The 17,481-nt window shown below is 40.8% G+C and overlaps 1 protein-coding gene across 1 annotated transcript in view; it reads left to right on the forward strand.

Moving 5' to 3' along the window:
- The window catches only part of LOC126267798 (sodium channel protein Nach-like), a 139,512-nt gene that overhangs the window by 109,990 nt on the left and 12,041 nt on the right, over positions 1–17,481 (forward strand). Inside the window, exon 7 of the mRNA XM_049973102.1 lies at positions 11,458–11,691. Coding sequence (XP_049829059.1) covers positions 11,458–11,691 — 234 coding nt within the window. The remainder of the gene's footprint in view (positions 1–11,457; positions 11,692–17,481) is intronic.

Genomic DNA, 17,481 nt, shown 5'->3' on the forward strand with positions numbered 1-17,481 from the left:
TACTTTATTCAAAAGAATCCTTTTTGACAGTTAAATATCACACCAATGTGACTTTTCATAAACAAAATAGCCAGAAATCAATTGACGTTCGACGAGTCACAATACCTGCACCGTTCACAGCCACCGCCTACCGTTGTGGTATAAATGGTTTGAGGAAGTTCACATTCTAACCGAAACTGATAACCATTGCAGATAAATATTTTATTGGAGTCAACACTCTTTGTGATACGTTTTTACAGTATTTTTGCCAAATTGGTGTTTTTCTCCACGATAAATGTTCTCAGAAATTACAAAATAGCTAGGTGTTGAAGAGATCAACTTTTTGACACTTCAGTTACTTAGCTAACAGCAGCTGTTCCCTCAACTCACAAAGTTTTTGTCAGTTACCCGAGTAACTTTCAAGCAATTAAATATTTGTTTGCAAAACTAGACCTCACGCTGGGCAGTTTGATAGCACATTGCCACATACTTAGTTTGGCTATGAAAATTCGGACGAAAAAACATTGTGTAATTTATAGGCTGTCTGGTTTTCGCTCTGCTCAAAAATTTGACAGAGTGTTAATCATACGGAAAAACGCTTCTCCTTTGCGTACTGTCATTTTCAAAAAATCTCTTTTCGATATCTTGAACCGCTTACGAAATCTGAGGATTTTTACAACCACATGATTCTCGATGCACAGGGACAGAATCTGGTGGGCCACGCACGACCCGAGCGCAAATATGTAATACAAAATCTCGAGAACTAAGAGAGATATCGTTGATCTCCAAATTAAATACGATTTCGATATGTTGGCTACGTTTCATATGAAATAATGATGACCTAAAATGAATTATATGCAAAGTCCACGCAATGCGTTTTTACCTCTGAAAACTCTTATTAAAAATTTCGTGCAGTTACTTACTTAGTTTCCTACAGCACAGTAACTATGTCGCATAGCAGAAAGAGATCAGTTCTTTATCGAGCGAAAATATCAAACTGTAAGACACGAAAGAATCAAGTTTTTTCACTAAATAGTTTTCTTAAAATCGGTTGATAAGTACAGGATGTCTCACTCAAAACCAGTATGTCGGACGTGAGAGATACAAGTAACAGTGACCTAAATAAATCACAATAGACACTTTAGACACCTGTTTATGAGAGATACTAGAAGTGGTGGCCGTGGGAATCGAGGCACCGCTGACTTCATGTGATGGCGTTACCAGCAACACACTGTAATAGTATCTCTAGCAACATTCTGCTCAAGATCGTCTTATGTGCGAGGATTGTTAGCATACACTTAGCTTTCTAGTGTGCCACATGAATAAAAATCACGCCCTGTTAAGTTCTAGGACCTTTGATACCAGATACCTCTATTGACAAGTCTGTCTTGAGAGAACACGTTGGAGATGTGGCTCACACTTTTGTTGGATGTGTGAGCGGTTCCTCAGTCTTGTTGGAATATTGCATACACCTTCTCTGCGTCTGTTCACTGTGCGTAGAAGGATCATCCCATGTAGGCTTTCACGGCCGGCGTCTTCATCAGTAAACACTTCCGGGCTGAATTGCTCTGGTCGATCTGTAGAACTTCTTCTCCCTGACGTTTCGTTCTCAACTACGGAGAACCTCTTCCGTAGTTGAGAACGAAACGTCAGGGAGAAGAAGTTCTACAGATCGACCACGGCAAATTAGCCCGCAAGTGTTTACTGATGATGTGCGTAGAAGGAGTCGAAGATCTCTAGATATCTGACACTGTTTAACGTGTAACTGAAAAATATGGGACCAATAATGCGCTTACGGGACAAAGCACACCAAACGCCTGACTATCTTCTCTTATTGAAGATGTTCTTCTGCCCTGCGACCAGTACTTGCAGTTCTGCGAGTTTACATACCTGACAAATGAAACCAGGCCTCATCTGACATGAAGTAAGTCAAGGCGTCCAATTAACTGTTAGCATTGGTTTTTAAAAGCCAGTTACCATAAATAACTCCTTTTTTTTATCCTTGCAATTCAACTCTTGCACCATAGTCACACGACAGAGTTTTAAATTCATATATTTTAGTAAACGATGACAAGATGTACGAGATACCCTAACCTCGTGCGATAAGCTCTTTGTGAGGATTTCTTGTAATGTCCACGGGAGTTCTGTCTGTAGTTTCTGGGATCCTCACTGCCGGTCACCTATTTTTCTACACATTCTAGATAGATCCGACAGTTCTCCAGTTGTAGTGGACAACTAACAGTGACACAGGCGTCGCCAATCTAGGACGCTTCTGTAGCTATACCTACAGTCGTATTTTGTCGCCTGAAGCTGTCTGCTCAGCCGGTCGCTTCTGTTGCTCATACAGGACGTAGCCTAAGAATATCTCTTAGCAGTGAGTTGCCTCAACGACGGATTGGTCCTAAGGGACGCATAAATCTTGGTATGCACCATTGGCCTCCGTAGTGGGCTGATCTCACTTTATGTGAATTTTTTGTTGGGGTACTGCGTCTATGTGCCTCCCCCTCCAACAACTTTGGGTGAACGACGACACAGCAAGGCAGGAGAATGAATACAGTAATTTCAGGCATACTTGCAGAAGTATGGCCGAACTGAATATCGTCTGGACGTATACGATGAAACCATTATTCTGGCGCAAACGCCACGTTTCTGAGACAGCGTAGTTAAGAAGTCGGTCGGAAATAACGATGTCATAAAACGTAATAAACAGAGATAGTCGTCTCAATTTAAGTAATGCTTGGGACCCGACACTCAATTTATTAAAATCTCGTCGGCCGTCGCATCCACCAGAATTCGAAAACGCTGAGAGAATTTAGTGCGAGCTTTGTCAAACAAAAACGGGGTAGGGGGCTTCAGGTATCGAACTCGGCTATAAATAGTAGCGTGAGACTAACAAAGGTTCACAGTTTGTTTGAAGTCAAGAGAAAGGGTACACATAATAGCAAAACTCGCTGCACCTGAAGAAGACGGCTGAGTCGATCGTCTAAACGTCCATAGAACACCTGGAAGTACACTGATTATCGTCTGGATGTTTGTCGTGCGTCCGGTGGAGGACAAATTAACATTTGTAAAACGTAAATGAAAATTTAGATTAGAAACAATAGTTTAAAAAGTCTCCCAAGGTTATATGTTCGTGCATGTGAAAGATATACCATAAAAATAGAATGATTCTTTGGAAATTAACAACTTTGTGGAAGTTAAAATTTCCTTCAGTTTTCTGTCTTTGTTCGTGTAGGAGACACCGTTCTGAAATCGGATAATTCTATTTAAATACCTTGTACATGTACACCATTTGGTAACGCCAGGTAATGCCAAGTACCGGGCAGCCATGTGCCGGTACCGCCTTGCTTTGAATAAAAAAATTTCGAACAGTCGATCACATATTGAACAGAACGCCGCTCTCGATTGTTCCTGTGTTTACTGCCTGTTCATAATTACACGCTTCACGAGCTGCAACCGTAGTGGCGCTCTCGGTAACAGTTTAGAATCGGCAACCTGACCACACTAGCTTGAGAATACCTTGTGTGTTAACTTCTGTCGGAACACTGCTATTTTCCAGAGAGATCAGAAGAAGAAATGACTAGGTTTTAATGATTGACAGGAACAGTGACTACAGGTGCCCTGTCTCGCATATAATACGCGATCTCCATGCAGCCATAACAGTCTGGTGCAGCATGAGATCTTTTCTCTGACCCTTACACAAGTTCATAGACATCTCTTGACATTCATTGTCAAGTTTGTCATTCTACGTCTTTTATTTGTGAGTTTCCTATTCTTGCGTTTTAGATAACCACGGATAAAAAGGTAGTCGTTTTCATTTTGTTTCAGTCTTCTGGGGCGTACACACCTATTAGCGGTGAACAGTTTCTGCTTTTTTTATTAAGTTGCGCTATTATTCGTTCATAGATGTCAACGTAGCTTCTCTTTTTTCTTTCATTGTCTACAATGACTGCAACGCTGTAATGTGCTGTTGCGCTCAGGTCTACTCCACTATATACATATGTAAAACATAATCATGTAGCTCTTCCACACCTCTTTTTCGGGCCTGACCTATTTGTATGTTAATTCCGGTTTCGGTAAGTAGTCTATTAAATAGTTTTTCTTTTTCCCTATTCCCGTACGTCCCAGGTGGACATTTTCAATAAATCTTTTCAATAAATCTTTCAATAGATCTTTCCGTGCGTTGGTTGTCATGAGATCCGTCCGGTTTAGACTGAAAATTCCAAGCGTTCGAACTTTCGTTGGAAAAATCACCGATATCTAGCTAGCTAAGCAGGTAGTGGTTGTCATGAGATCCGCTGGAAAAATTACTGATATATAGCTAGGTAAGCAGGGATTGGGGCCTCCTGACTTGACCTTTTCTGTTATGGTTTCTTTCCCAGCAAAGTGCCCTTATTTAGACACTCCTTTCCCTTTCACGATCTATCTTTAGCCGTACTCCATATGGAGTATATTGTCCTCGGACTGTGTTGTGAACGTGGAAGTGGATTTTCTAATAGACCTGCCAAGAAGTTGCAGCCAGACGTTTCTCAACGTTGTGTCGTCCAACCCATCTTGCGTGAGGTGGAACTTTTGAGATCATACGAGACTCTCGTTTCCAGTGTTTTAATAGTTTTGAGATTTATCCTACATCTACATCAAGGATTGGACCTTTTGATTCGTTCCGTCTCCTTCAAGATTGGATAAGCCATCTACTCATTGGTTTTCCTAAAGATCTTCTGCCTCTTGGTTTATATTGTCTTATGGCTTTAATGACTCTTGCAACTGGCATACGGTCCACACATTATTTCCATCTTCTGATATTATTTTATTGTGTCAATTAAGTTTTACAAATTCAGTACTCGGATCTCATTATTAAAGTAATTCCATCCGTGTATCTAAGGAAATTCATTTCACATGCTTCTACTCCCTCTTCATTTCTCTTCTCAAGAGTCCAATTTTTCACCTATATAGCCATAACCTTATAGAACTTCAATTATCTTCAATGACTTTCTTTCCCAATGTTCTCCGTAAAGGTCCACAGAAATAGTCAAATGGTTCTCCTTATTCTGTATTTCATTGTTTACTGTGTATGTCATACTGCACCATAAATATTTAAATGTATTGACTTGATCTATGATCTGCTTATAAATTTCAATCTTGGGCTGGTGTCAAAAAGTGCCACTGATTTTGTCTATGTAATGAAGACGTTCAGATTGCACTCTCTGGCTATTTTACTTAAATTAAAGACAGCTTCTTGTTAGTCATTTTCATTCTGACTAATAATTACTTGGTCATCAGAAAAAGTAGAGTGCTAACATCCACATTGTTAATTTTGAAATGTTTTATTGTCTGTAACCAAGTTCTGGTTACACCCTTGTCTAACCCCTTCGTTCATTTCAGCCACATTATGTCTGGTGCCTCCTCTTTTTACTTGTATTTTGTTCTTCATGTAGAAACGGTGTACAGCTCTTATAAGATGAAATCCTTCTGTTTCTTAAAGTTTCCAACAGTTTGTTTGGATTTACTTCATCAAACGCCTATTCGCAGTCAGTGAAGGCAAGAAAAGTTGGTAAACTGAATTCACAATGTTTTTCTATTAGTTGTGTCATGATGAAGCGTGATCTGCTTTTCGAAAACCATATCGGGTCTCAGTCAGTACAGTTTGAGCGCCGCGCGGGATTATCCGAGCGGTCTCAGGCGCTGCAGTCGTGGCCTGTGCGGCTGGTCCCGGCGGAGGTTCGAGTCCTCCCTTAGGCATGGGTGTGTGTGTTTGTCCTTAGGATAATTTAGGTTAAGTAGTGTGTAAGCTTAGGGTCTGATGACCTTAGCAGTTAAGTCCCATAAGATTTCACGCTCAGTTGAACAGTTTCAGCGATTGGCGATAGTCGTTTTGTTAAAATTCTAGCATATAATTTATAACATTAATTGAGAAGCCTAATACCTCTGTAGTACTGACATTAATATCTGTTCCTTTTCTTACAAACTGGGCATGTCTGGGCTACATTCCACTTTGAAGTTAACGGTATATTACCACTTCGCCAGTACATGTTCATAAGATCGAGTATTCTTATTTTTGCAGTATCTGGTGCATATTTTATCAGTTCTGTATTGGTTTTGTCACACCCTGCAGTCTTCCTGTTTTTGTTAGACATTATTGCATCTTGTAGCTCCTCCATCGTCAAGTGCACATTCCTACCTGGTTAAAAAAGAACCACCTACGTATTTTGCGCATCCATCGAGAGTGTTTTATAGTATTGTAACTAATTAGGTTCATATATTGAGTTTATTTGCAGATTTTCCTCGTTTTCTTTATTTAAATGTTACATTATTTCGTATGCTTCGTCTTTTGTTCCCCTTACGTCATGTTCAGTGAATGTAATGCATTTTTCCCAATTGTGATTTTTAACTTATCTGACTTTTCTTTTGGCAAAAGCTGATTTCCTCTTATAATCTAGTCTCAGATCTTGATCCTACAGGAAATTCAAGATTTTTAAGTAGGTATCTTTCTTATCTTCAGCTAGAGTAAGGACTACGTATTTCATCGTCCCTGTATCACACACCCTTTTTTAAAAAACTTTACCTTGTTGTGCCAAGTCCTTCTATTGCTGCTTTAACCAGTGCTTCCTTTATATTATTCCTTCATATTCAGATTAATTATGAGATAGATTTGCGTCATTTTCTCCACTCCTCCCCATTCCATTAAACCATCAAGGGCCCCCACCCCCTTGATTATACCCGGGATGCACTCTTGAGACTTTTCGTATTATACTTAGGGGAGAGCCGGTGAAAACAGGGTACTTAATAAACAAGGTGGCATATGTAATGAACTATATGTATCAATATGTTGAGTTTTTAATGACTAATTGTCCAATCTGTCTACTTACAATTGGGCATGAAAAACACACATTTAAAGAAAATGTTGCTTCAACTATCCCATTTTATCAGACTACCTTAATAAAACAGGGTACTACATTATAATGAAAATTTTAAAAAACGACTCCATTTACAAACCGTGACAATCACTTTATGTACACAAATGACATTTATATGGTTAATCATCATTCATACCTGCCACTTTTCATGAGCCCATTTACTACACTTATAACACTTTACCCAGCCTTCTTCAGACTTGGAGAAAAGTTCACTACAATAAATCCAAGTCGTATTATTATCTTCTCCATCCTCTTCTGACGATGTGCTATACTCCCGTACTATTCCAACTTCCTTTGCTTTCTTCTGTCCAACATTTCTGACTTCAGTAGACCTAGAACTGTTAGAATGTGGCCCCATTTGAAGTTTCCTTCTGGGAGTCTTCCCTTTTTCATAGAAGACTTCAATCCTTCCTTATAAGGTGGACCTGTAAGAAAAGCTGTCTTTCCTCTTCTTCTATCAGATTTTTGTTCCTTTCTTTCAGGTATCGTCATTGCTTTTATGTCTTTCGGAGAGACATGTATAGCTGAAGTTGAAGGCTTTGGCCTATCCGACTGGGAAGACCCTGGTATGGTTGGAAAAGATGGTTCTCTGTTTAATGACTCTGAAGTAGGTTCCGAAGGCGGGACATCACATTTCTCCAAGGTGGGCCAGTGTCGCTTGTTTCAACAAGCTGATACATCCAATGAGGGAAAATATCTGCATCCAGTGCGAAGATTCCAGTTTAACGGAATGCATTTAGAGCAGTCTCAATAGAAGCAGCTTTCATGAATGCTGTCCCATACGGCCCTGCAACTTGATTGGTGGTATCACTCGTCCATGATGACAATGAAGCCACTTTCGAACTCTTGAGAGTAATAATTACTCAGTGGGGCCATGAATGCAACATCCAGGGGCTGCATTCGGTGGGTGCAGTATGAGGAGAAGCATAAGAGATGAACATGGTTTTCTGTAGCCATACCAATAAGTTCAATACTCTTTGTGCGTGTTGAGTGACCATCCGAGAGCAGAAGAACGGATTTCTCTGCACCTGGTTTAGAAAAATCAACAAATCGTTGAAACCACTTCAGGAAAATTTCTTTCTGCATTCATCCGCTAGGGTGATACTCCGCAGTAGATCCTGATGGAGCATTATCCAGCAGATTAGCCTTGGCTCTTTGTCTAGGGAGCACAAACATTGTGGGCATATAAATTCCAGAAGCTTTCATACAGGCTACAGCGGTCACTAAGATGCCTCTCTCTGCAGAAACCAAACCACCAACTTGACATTTTCCCCTCAAGGCAAGCACCTTTTCTTTGCTTATTAGGGACTGTTGTTATTTCTGTCTCATCCACATTATAGACCATCAGGTGTCAAGTTGTACCTATTATAAAGTTCTAACAGCAAATCGAAGATGTGCTTCACCACTGCACGTTAAAGCCCATTGCTGTGGCAAGAGAAGTTGTCTCGGCAGAACGCAGGCTTATTTACGGATTCCTTTTCAAAAACGAATAGAACCATCATTTACTTAGTCTTACTGAAGTTATGTGGCAAATTATTTTTCTCTGCCACTTCGAAAGCAAGACTCCACATCTCATCGATGGTCAGTCCAAAAAATGTGCTCTTATTAACAGGATATATTCAGCCAGTTCATTTTCCTGCTCCTGATTAAATACAAGTTTGTGGCCACCTAGACCTAAAACAACAACAAAAACAACAACAATAATAATAATAATAATAATAATAATAGTGATAATTGCAACAGTTTAATTAATTTCTTCTAAAATAGTAAATAGGCCTACCTTTCTTTGCAGCATCCTCTAAACACATTCCACTCCGGACCTTTTTTACACATGCTTTCAGACTACTCTGAGGAACCCCAAAGGACTCTGATGCTTTCAAATAGCCCATTGTTTGGGCCAAAACTACCGCTACAGCATCTTTCATACTCTCTTGACTCTATGACTGTCTGTCAGTTTTCCTTTTCTAATTGAACAAATTAAATAAACAATTTGAAAATCGCAAACGGCGATTTTTAAATCAGTTTGATAAAACGGGGTACTACCCTGTTTTATCAAACCTAGTGGCACTCTGTTTTATCTGCGAACGCCATGTTAAGAACAAGTTAATTTCAACAGCCCTTGAGCAGGACAAACATTTTGAAACACTCAACGATCTGTAGTACAGACAACGTTTAACTTATATCATACTTACTTTACAGTCTTGCAAATATAAATGCACAATTCACAGTCCAATATTACAACACAATACCGCAAAAATATATTCTTGGTTGCTTTCAATGGACTGCAGCTTGTGAGGTAACGTGCGAGTTGTGGCGCCCTGGTCCAGCCGTGTGGCTGGGAATTTCACTGTGACGCTGCGTCGATGAAGGAGACACGCGGGGAGTGCCAAAGATGGTGGACTTTGTGAAACCTTAATGGCAGACATATCACAGTTCGGATAAAAAATGTTCAAATTTGTGTGCAATCTTATGGGACTCAACTGCTAAGGTCATCAGTCGCTAAGCTTACACACTACTTAACTAAATTATCCTAAGGACAAACACACACATCCATGCCCGAGCGAGGACTCGAACCGCTGCCGGGACCAACCGTACAGTCTATGACTGCAGCGCCCAAGACCGCTCGCCTAATCCCGCGCGGTACAGTTCGTACAGAAATTAATAGTAGCAGATGAATCATGATACCTTAAAAAGAAACATGTACATTACGATTATCTGCACGACGATTCTGATGGTGTAATCAGATTTTCAATATCTTTATTAGTTTAAAGATTAGTATCTGACTGTAAATTATACAAGTAACACCCAGGAAAGAATTCACAAAATCTAAAAGGTTCATCCGATTGCGTCGATCGACGTGTCTTTAGAAAGCTATTAGTGTAAACCTAAATTGGTATAAATTACTGGCATGTTACGTGAATAGTACAAGAGTTATTGGAGGTCAAAGTGGCCGATTACTATCGGTCGCGTCAGGTCGTAAGCACTCCACAGTTACACGAAAAAACGGTAGCAGCATGCGTAAAAATATATTTATTCATCTATGTCTTTGTTTATATCCGATCTATTAATGAAGAAATTGATTAAATATTTACTGTGTTTTACAAAGCACGGAGAGATTAGGCTACTGGCCTACCTTTTGTTGCTATTCCTTTGATATATATTTATTTAATTTGTTTATGTATTTAATAATGTGTGTTAGAGCGTGTTTATAGTCCATCTATAGGAATATTTATTTAATTTCAAGTTATGTAAATGTAAATCCAGTAGTTCTAATGTGTTTCAATATGTTTGTGTGTGTGCATTGACTTGAAGACAGGGCAGGGGCGATCTAGCCAATCACAGCGGTCGTTCCAAAAAGGACACGTGGAGAGACGTATGGAAGTGAGGGGGTACGGGGGAGGACATGAGGCAGTGCGAAACAGTGCGGCGCGAGGGACAGTCGCACAGCACACAGAGAGTGCTGGACACGAAAAAGCAATTGACAGCCGGCCGCGGGAAAGGCTTGGAGAGTGGAACAGTTTCTGCGTGGTCGCGGGAGATAGAAATATTTTGTAGTGCCGACTTGTGCACTTGTGAGATTTCTGTGGCTTCTGCAGTGAAGACGTAGTATGCGTTTAGAAGTGAATATCTCGCGAGCCATGTTGTTGCTCATATGTGATTACGTGAAGTAGGAGTCTATTGTTTTACTGTTATTCAACTTATATTTTATTTAATTGTTGGACCATCGACACCAGTAAGTGTTTTGCAGAACTATACCACATTCTCAAAAGTACTTATACTATCGTACTCATCATTTAAAGTCGTTAAAAATAGTAGCTGCAGATTTTATTTAACCGCAATATTTTATTTAAAAATTTCTACGTTACATTCGCAATTGCCGAGTGATAGGAACCGTCGACCATTCGATTCATGTTTATATTCATATTGTATACTGTAGACGCAGCAGTATTTGGCTTGTAATGCGGCAACTATGTATTCCAGCCACTAGACAACGAAACCAGCCAAAACTTCCAATATTTCACTCTGTGGGTGCGTAGTTGAGGGCCTCACCACACCATCAACATTTCATTTATGTTTTTGAAGGCGCGCAAGCTACTCTAAGAATGAAGGTCATCGAGTGGGAAAGAGATTACTATGTTTACCGGGAAATGGCAGCACATATCAGTCGAGAAAAGTACGATACCCTGTTTCATCAGACTACCCTGTTTTATCAGACTCTCCCCTACTCAGTGGACGTACGTTCTGTTGTTCCAGCCGTCACTCCGAAGACTGGTTCCATGCTGCTCTACATGTTTGTCCTGCGCAAGCTTCTTCATTTAACTACTACAGCTCACAATCACTTGAGTCTTACTGTAGTAAAGCCTTGGTCACTCTTTTTTTTTTAATCTCTACACTTCCCTACATTCCCGAATTATCTACTCCTTCATGTCTCGGGTTGTATCCTAACATCCAACTTTTCGTTAAGTTGTTCCAAAAACTGACGTAAATCAAGATGAGTGACAATGTTAACAGTAGTGAGACGTAAGTCCCGGACGGCCTAACGTGTGCGCCCGGGCTGCCGCAGGAGACCTGCGGTTCTACCGCGTGGACGACGGCGGCGCGGCGGAGAGCGGCGAGTCGGCGGGCGCGCTCAACTGCTCGTGCCTGCCCGACTGCCACATCTACGAGTACGGCGTGGACGCGCGCTACGAGGCCAACCCCGCCATACGCTCGGACGCCTACATCGACGTGTACTACTCAGAGTCCGCCGCCGTCTTCTACCTGCGGGAGCTCACGTTCGACGCGGCGCAGCTGATCGGTGAGTTCCCTATGGTATTACCCTAGCCACTTTGCTTCGGCTTATTGGGAACCTAGCTGAAGCACAACTATCTTGGACCTTGATCTCAGAATGAAACGAAAACTCATATGAGGTTCACTGTTTCCCAGCAAGATCTTCTTTACTTAAGGATAGGGTACATTTCAACCATCATATGAAGAGTGGTTCAAATGGCTCTGAGCACTATGAGACTTAACATCTGAGGTCATCAGTCCCCTAGAACTTAGAACTACTTAAACCTAACTAACCTAAGAACATCACACACGTCCATGCCCGAGGCAGGATTGGAACCTGCGACCATAGCGGTCGAGCGGTTCCAGACTGTAGCGCCTAGAACTGCTAGGCCACCCCGGCCGGCCTATGAAGAGTGCAAGTGTCAAACGTTCTGAAGTGCCAAATCTCGCATTTATGTTGAGGATCAAAACACACAGGAAAGAACAGGAGCAAGGAGGGAATAACAGAGAGGATAAAGAAGATCAGGTCAGCCTTCTGCATGACGAGAGACATATACAGTAAAAAGAATATATACAAAGAGGCAAAGATACGCCACTACAAGGAAACGGTGACGAATGCAGTATTATATGCTGCTGAGACGATGACACTAGGAAGAAATGAGTCAGAACAACTAGAGAAAGAAGGGAGAAAAATACTGAGAAAAATACTAGCTCCCAAAAGAGGTGGGGAGAGGTGGATGCGAAGACCAAGGGAAGAATTGTACCGGAACATGAGAACAATACCCAGGGAAATCAGACTCAAAAGGGCAAGGTTTGCTGGACATGTAGTTAGGATGAGTATGGACAGAATGACGAAGAGAGTGTGGGAAACAACAGGGATGACAAGGGGAAAGACAGGAACCAACTGGGTTGTTGAACTTCGGAAGGACTGGTTGGAATTAGGGATCACCGTCGAAGAAAAGGAAGATTGGAGGAACAAAGTGACAGAAGAATACAGGAAAAGATTAGAGTGTCGCCAGTGGAGGCGACAGGGGAAACGGAAACTGAAGATCTCGGAAGAAGAGTGGCAGAGAAGAAGAGAAAGAATGAAGAGGTTCTGGGAGAAGCAGAGGAAAATGTAGTCTACGAAGGGGCTACCCGTGGTCCTACAGAGGCCGTAATGCAAGAAGAAGAAGAAGAAGAAGAAGAAGAAGGATCAGAACACAATATATCTGCTTCTGTACATAACTTATTTGTATCTATAAATTGGGAAGGTATCCCGATATCAAAGAATAATACTGCTCGCATCACTGCATAAAGTAATGACATAAATTAGAAATTAAATATAATGTCAAGAAAGTTCTAAGTGCTACACCAGGGAACTAACTGGTTCTAAGTGCCAATAAGAAAGAATCAGTGAGCAAAGGAGTGGGATACGGAATAGAGCTACTACAGATGAAGAGATAAACTTGGAATTCCCTGAAGATGTGGATACTGCAGTAAGAAATACCAGAGCAGTAAACTCAGTCGAACAGGTGTGGAAATCTCTGCAAAGGGCATTCACAGAAGTTGGAAAGAAAAACGTGGGTACGAGAAGAAACCGAGGGTATCTGTTGGTCGGCGAAAGAAGGAAGTAGAGCAGTGGAATTCAGGAATACTGAAATGTAAGTCAAATAGGAATGAAATAAATAGGAAGCGCAGGGAAGCTAAGGCGAAATGGCTACATGAAAAATGTGGAGAAATGGAAACGGAAACGATTGTCGAAAAGTCAAAACAACCTTCGGTGAAATTAAAAAAGGCAAGGGTGGTAGCATTAACACGGCAATGGGAAAGCCACTGCTAAATGCAGATGAGAGAGCGGATGGGTGGAAGGAATAAGTTGAGAGCCCTTAGGAGGGGGGGCTTATCTGATGACGAGAAATATAAAAAGTAGGCGTCAATAGGGAAGAGTAGGGGATCCTGTATTGGAATTAGAATTTGGCTTTGGAGGACTTAAAATTAAATAAGGCAAAAGCGGTAGATAACATTCCTTCCGAATACCTAAAATCATTGGGGGAGTGGTAACAAAACGATTATTCACGTCCGTATATAGAATGTATGGAACTGGTGATATACCATCAGACTTTCGGAAAAACATCATCCACACAATTCCGAAGATATAAAGAGCCTGTTAGTGCGAGAACTGTCGCACAATCAACATAACGGCTCATCCATGTTGCTGACAAGAATACCATACAAAAATGGGAAAGAAAATTGAGGATCTCTTAGACGACGAATAGTTCAACTTTACGAAGGGTAAGACACCAGACAGGTAGTTCTGACGTTGTGGTTGATAATGGAAGCAAGACTGAAGAAAAATCTACACACATTTATAGGATTTGTCGACCTGGAAGAACACTGTTCGACAATATAAAATGTAGCAATATGTTACAAATCCTGAGCAAAAGCTACAGAGAAAGACGGGCACTATACAATATTTACATGAACCAAAATGGAACAATAAAACTGGAAGAATACGAACGAAGTGCTCGGATTAAAAAGTGTGTAAGACAAGGACGTAGTCTCTCGTCCCTGGTGTTCAGTCTATGCATAAAAGAAGCAATGACGGAAATAGAAGAACGGTTCAATAGTAGGACTGAAATTAAGGAGATTACGAGAACAACCACCAACCACCCCCTCCCCACCACTTACCCCCCACCCCCCACCCCCACCCCCTCCCGCACTCGTACTACACCCCAAGAAATGTCTCAGTTCAACTGTTATGTGGAGATGATTTTGTAGTTTTATGTCCCCTTGCAGAGCCGTAGCAGCGCCGTCGGATTCTGAAAGTGCAGTACTACTGTCTATGTTTCCTTCTTTTGCTTCGTTAGGACCCTTCAGGATCACGTGTGGCTTCTTTTTCCCGTCTTCTTTGCTAACAATACCTCTTCATTCTATTGCTTCTTCTGTTTCTTTCTTCTTATGTTAAGACAACTTCGATTTTGGTGTCCGGCCACCTGTGACTATCCACCAACCTTTCATACTATCTACGTTTTACGTAATGAAGCAAGCAAAAGTTTTTTGTGCTGATAATTTTTACTCGGGATGCCATTATGGTGCGGTTATTTAAGAAACATCATAAAATAAACTTGTTCCCACTGATTATAGGATATCAACGGTAGGAGAGCATGGTCTACCGCATGACTAGACCGAAAGGCATCCTATCAACGACTGCGGGCTGTGGCCCACTGTCTGTAACTGAGCTTATAATCGGTATAGTTCGTATAAGACCGTACATCTTCGGTTATGCCAAAGTTTTTCATTTATTTATTAATGCCAGTATTTTCTGGAACTGAAAAATCCCAGAAAGATAGTATTTATAACCCGTTCACTCCCCCTAATGTCTGATTGGCTAAAGACAAATTTTGTTAGAAAATACTTAATAACAATTACTTGATTCCCGCCAGAATAAGTGTACTTTTCCTACGTATCTCTTTATTGACGTCACAAGTGATTTCTGCATCGGTACCACATACCCTTGACTCTGAAAGCGCCAGATGGCCAACCTACAGCTTACCCCTTACTCCGTATGTACTGCAGCGCAGTGCTGATACATTCACTTCATGAAGGTGAAATAGCAAAACTACACATAAAGTAAAATGCGCTCTTAACTTCAAATAAGGGGTACCTTATAAGATGACTGATAAGATGCGCTGATGACACTGATATCCTCAGTGAAAGTGAAATATTACAGGATCTGTTGATTGGAATGAACAATCTAATGAGTACAGAATATGGATCCAAAGTAACTGGGACAAAGACAAAGGAAATGAGATACAGCAGAAATGAAAATAGCGAGAACCTTAGCATCAAAGTTGATGATCAGGAAGTAGACGAAGACACGGAATTCTGTTACCTAGGCAACAAAATAAGCCATGGTTTACAGAGCAAGGGGGACATAAAAAGCAGACTACCACTGGCAAAAAGGGAACTCCTCGCCAAATGAAGTCTGCTAGCATCAAACGTTGATCTTAATTTGAGAAAGAAGTTCCTGAGAATGTACGTTTGGAGCAAAGCATTATATGTTAGTGTAACATGTACTGAAATATTTGAGATGTGGTGATACAGAAAAATGTTAAAAATTGGGTGGGCTGATGAGGTAAGGAATGAGGAGGTTCTCCACTGTATCACCGAGGAAAGGGATATATGAAAGTCACTGACAAGAAGAAGGGGCAAGATGATAGAACATCTGTTAAGACGTCAGGTAATATCGTCTATGGTACTAGAGGGAGATGTAGGTGGTAAACACCATAGAGGAAGACTGGAATGTATACAGCAAATAATTGAGGGTGTATGTTGCAAGTGTTATTCTGAGATTAAAGGGTTGGCATAGCAGAGGTGTGCCGCATCAGTCTACTCATAAGACTGATGGCTAAAAAAAAGTTGTTTAAGTGCCGTTAATACTGACGCACTGCGTTTTATTTGTGATTAACAAAATTAAATTCAAGAAAAAAAGTGTCAGTACTGACACACAACTTCAGTCTTGGTATCAGGTTCTGTAACGTTTACTGTAGAACTCACTGTGTTGCCGAGGAATAAGTGGCAACCTCGTCAATAGGTCTTTCTGTTTTGCAACTGGCAAACATGACTCTGCTTTCAGATTAAGTGTGGCAGGCATACATCATCCATGGTCATACATCAGCCGTAGTCTTTCCTCTTTTGAATACATTAACATTTTTCCACTCAAGTGTTTCAGAGTAAATTTTTAATAGCTATCTGAAATGGATTAGTATGTGACACTTTGATCATAACGCATTTGCAGGTCCTAAAAACCAGCCTCGCAAACTGTGAAACTTAATCACTTGGCAACAGTGTTTCAGCAGCACCTGTAAAACCAAAGAAGTCCGTTTCATCCATTGGAATTACAAGTAATGAGCTCATAAGTGTCGCTGACTCTAGAATATTTTTCTTTCAATTTTGCGCAACAAACGGCTTGCTCACCAGTTTCGTTTTTCTATAAGTGTAAAATACCTGTCGCAGCTCAATAATCTGTGCGCACTCATCAAAGACTTGTATGTTTTCTCTTCAAACCATCCCAGACTAAACGGAGCAAACCTTGAAGGACGGCACCCGGACCTCCAGAGGGAAGCACTGCTTGGGAAAAAGACCATGCATCATCTGGTGATAAATATTTTAAATATTTGCTCCGCGATTTGACATTTGGAACAAATCTAGGGACATGTAATAGATCGCCGAGGACACAGTGCCACTGAAAAGTGTTTTCTGGAAAATATTACACTTAGAACGTTTCAAGTTTCTACTTCGTACACACTTTTTAAGACGCCAAACAGTGTGTGGTGCACGGTACATCGTGCAGCACACTCATTTTCCAGCTACCTGGTCTATAGGCGGCGTTTGAGGTTTCCTGGTGACGTATAAATTAATAAGGAATGTAGTCGAATTGATGTTGCGGGAATTACATTAGGAAATGACACATTACAAGCATGTTACTACTGTCAATTATACTAATTCGAACCTCCATAAATCGAATTTCTCGACAACTGAACTAGCTTTCCGGTCCCTGGACAAAAAGATAAATCCAAGAAATTCTATGTATTTTGGTACACTCGAAAAATCGAAGGCATAGTCGTGAAAGAACATCCGCAAACACTTTAAATTGGCAGTTAGCGCCTATTTAACATTCGTTAGTTCGAATAAACTCTTCAATTGTTTCATTATTCATTTCTTCACAGCATTCCTTTGTTTACTCAAAGGATGACTGGTTTCTTTGCAAAAGAATATTAGGGTTTTCTTGCATTTTCTTCCGAAATTTTACGTGCATTTGCTCTGAAATGTTAAA

Source organism: Schistocerca gregaria, chromosome 4 (assembly GCF_023897955.1).
Source record: "Schistocerca gregaria isolate iqSchGreg1 chromosome 4, iqSchGreg1.2, whole genome shotgun sequence".
In the NCBI taxonomy this organism is placed as follows: domain Eukaryota; kingdom Metazoa; phylum Arthropoda; class Insecta; order Orthoptera; family Acrididae; genus Schistocerca; species Schistocerca gregaria.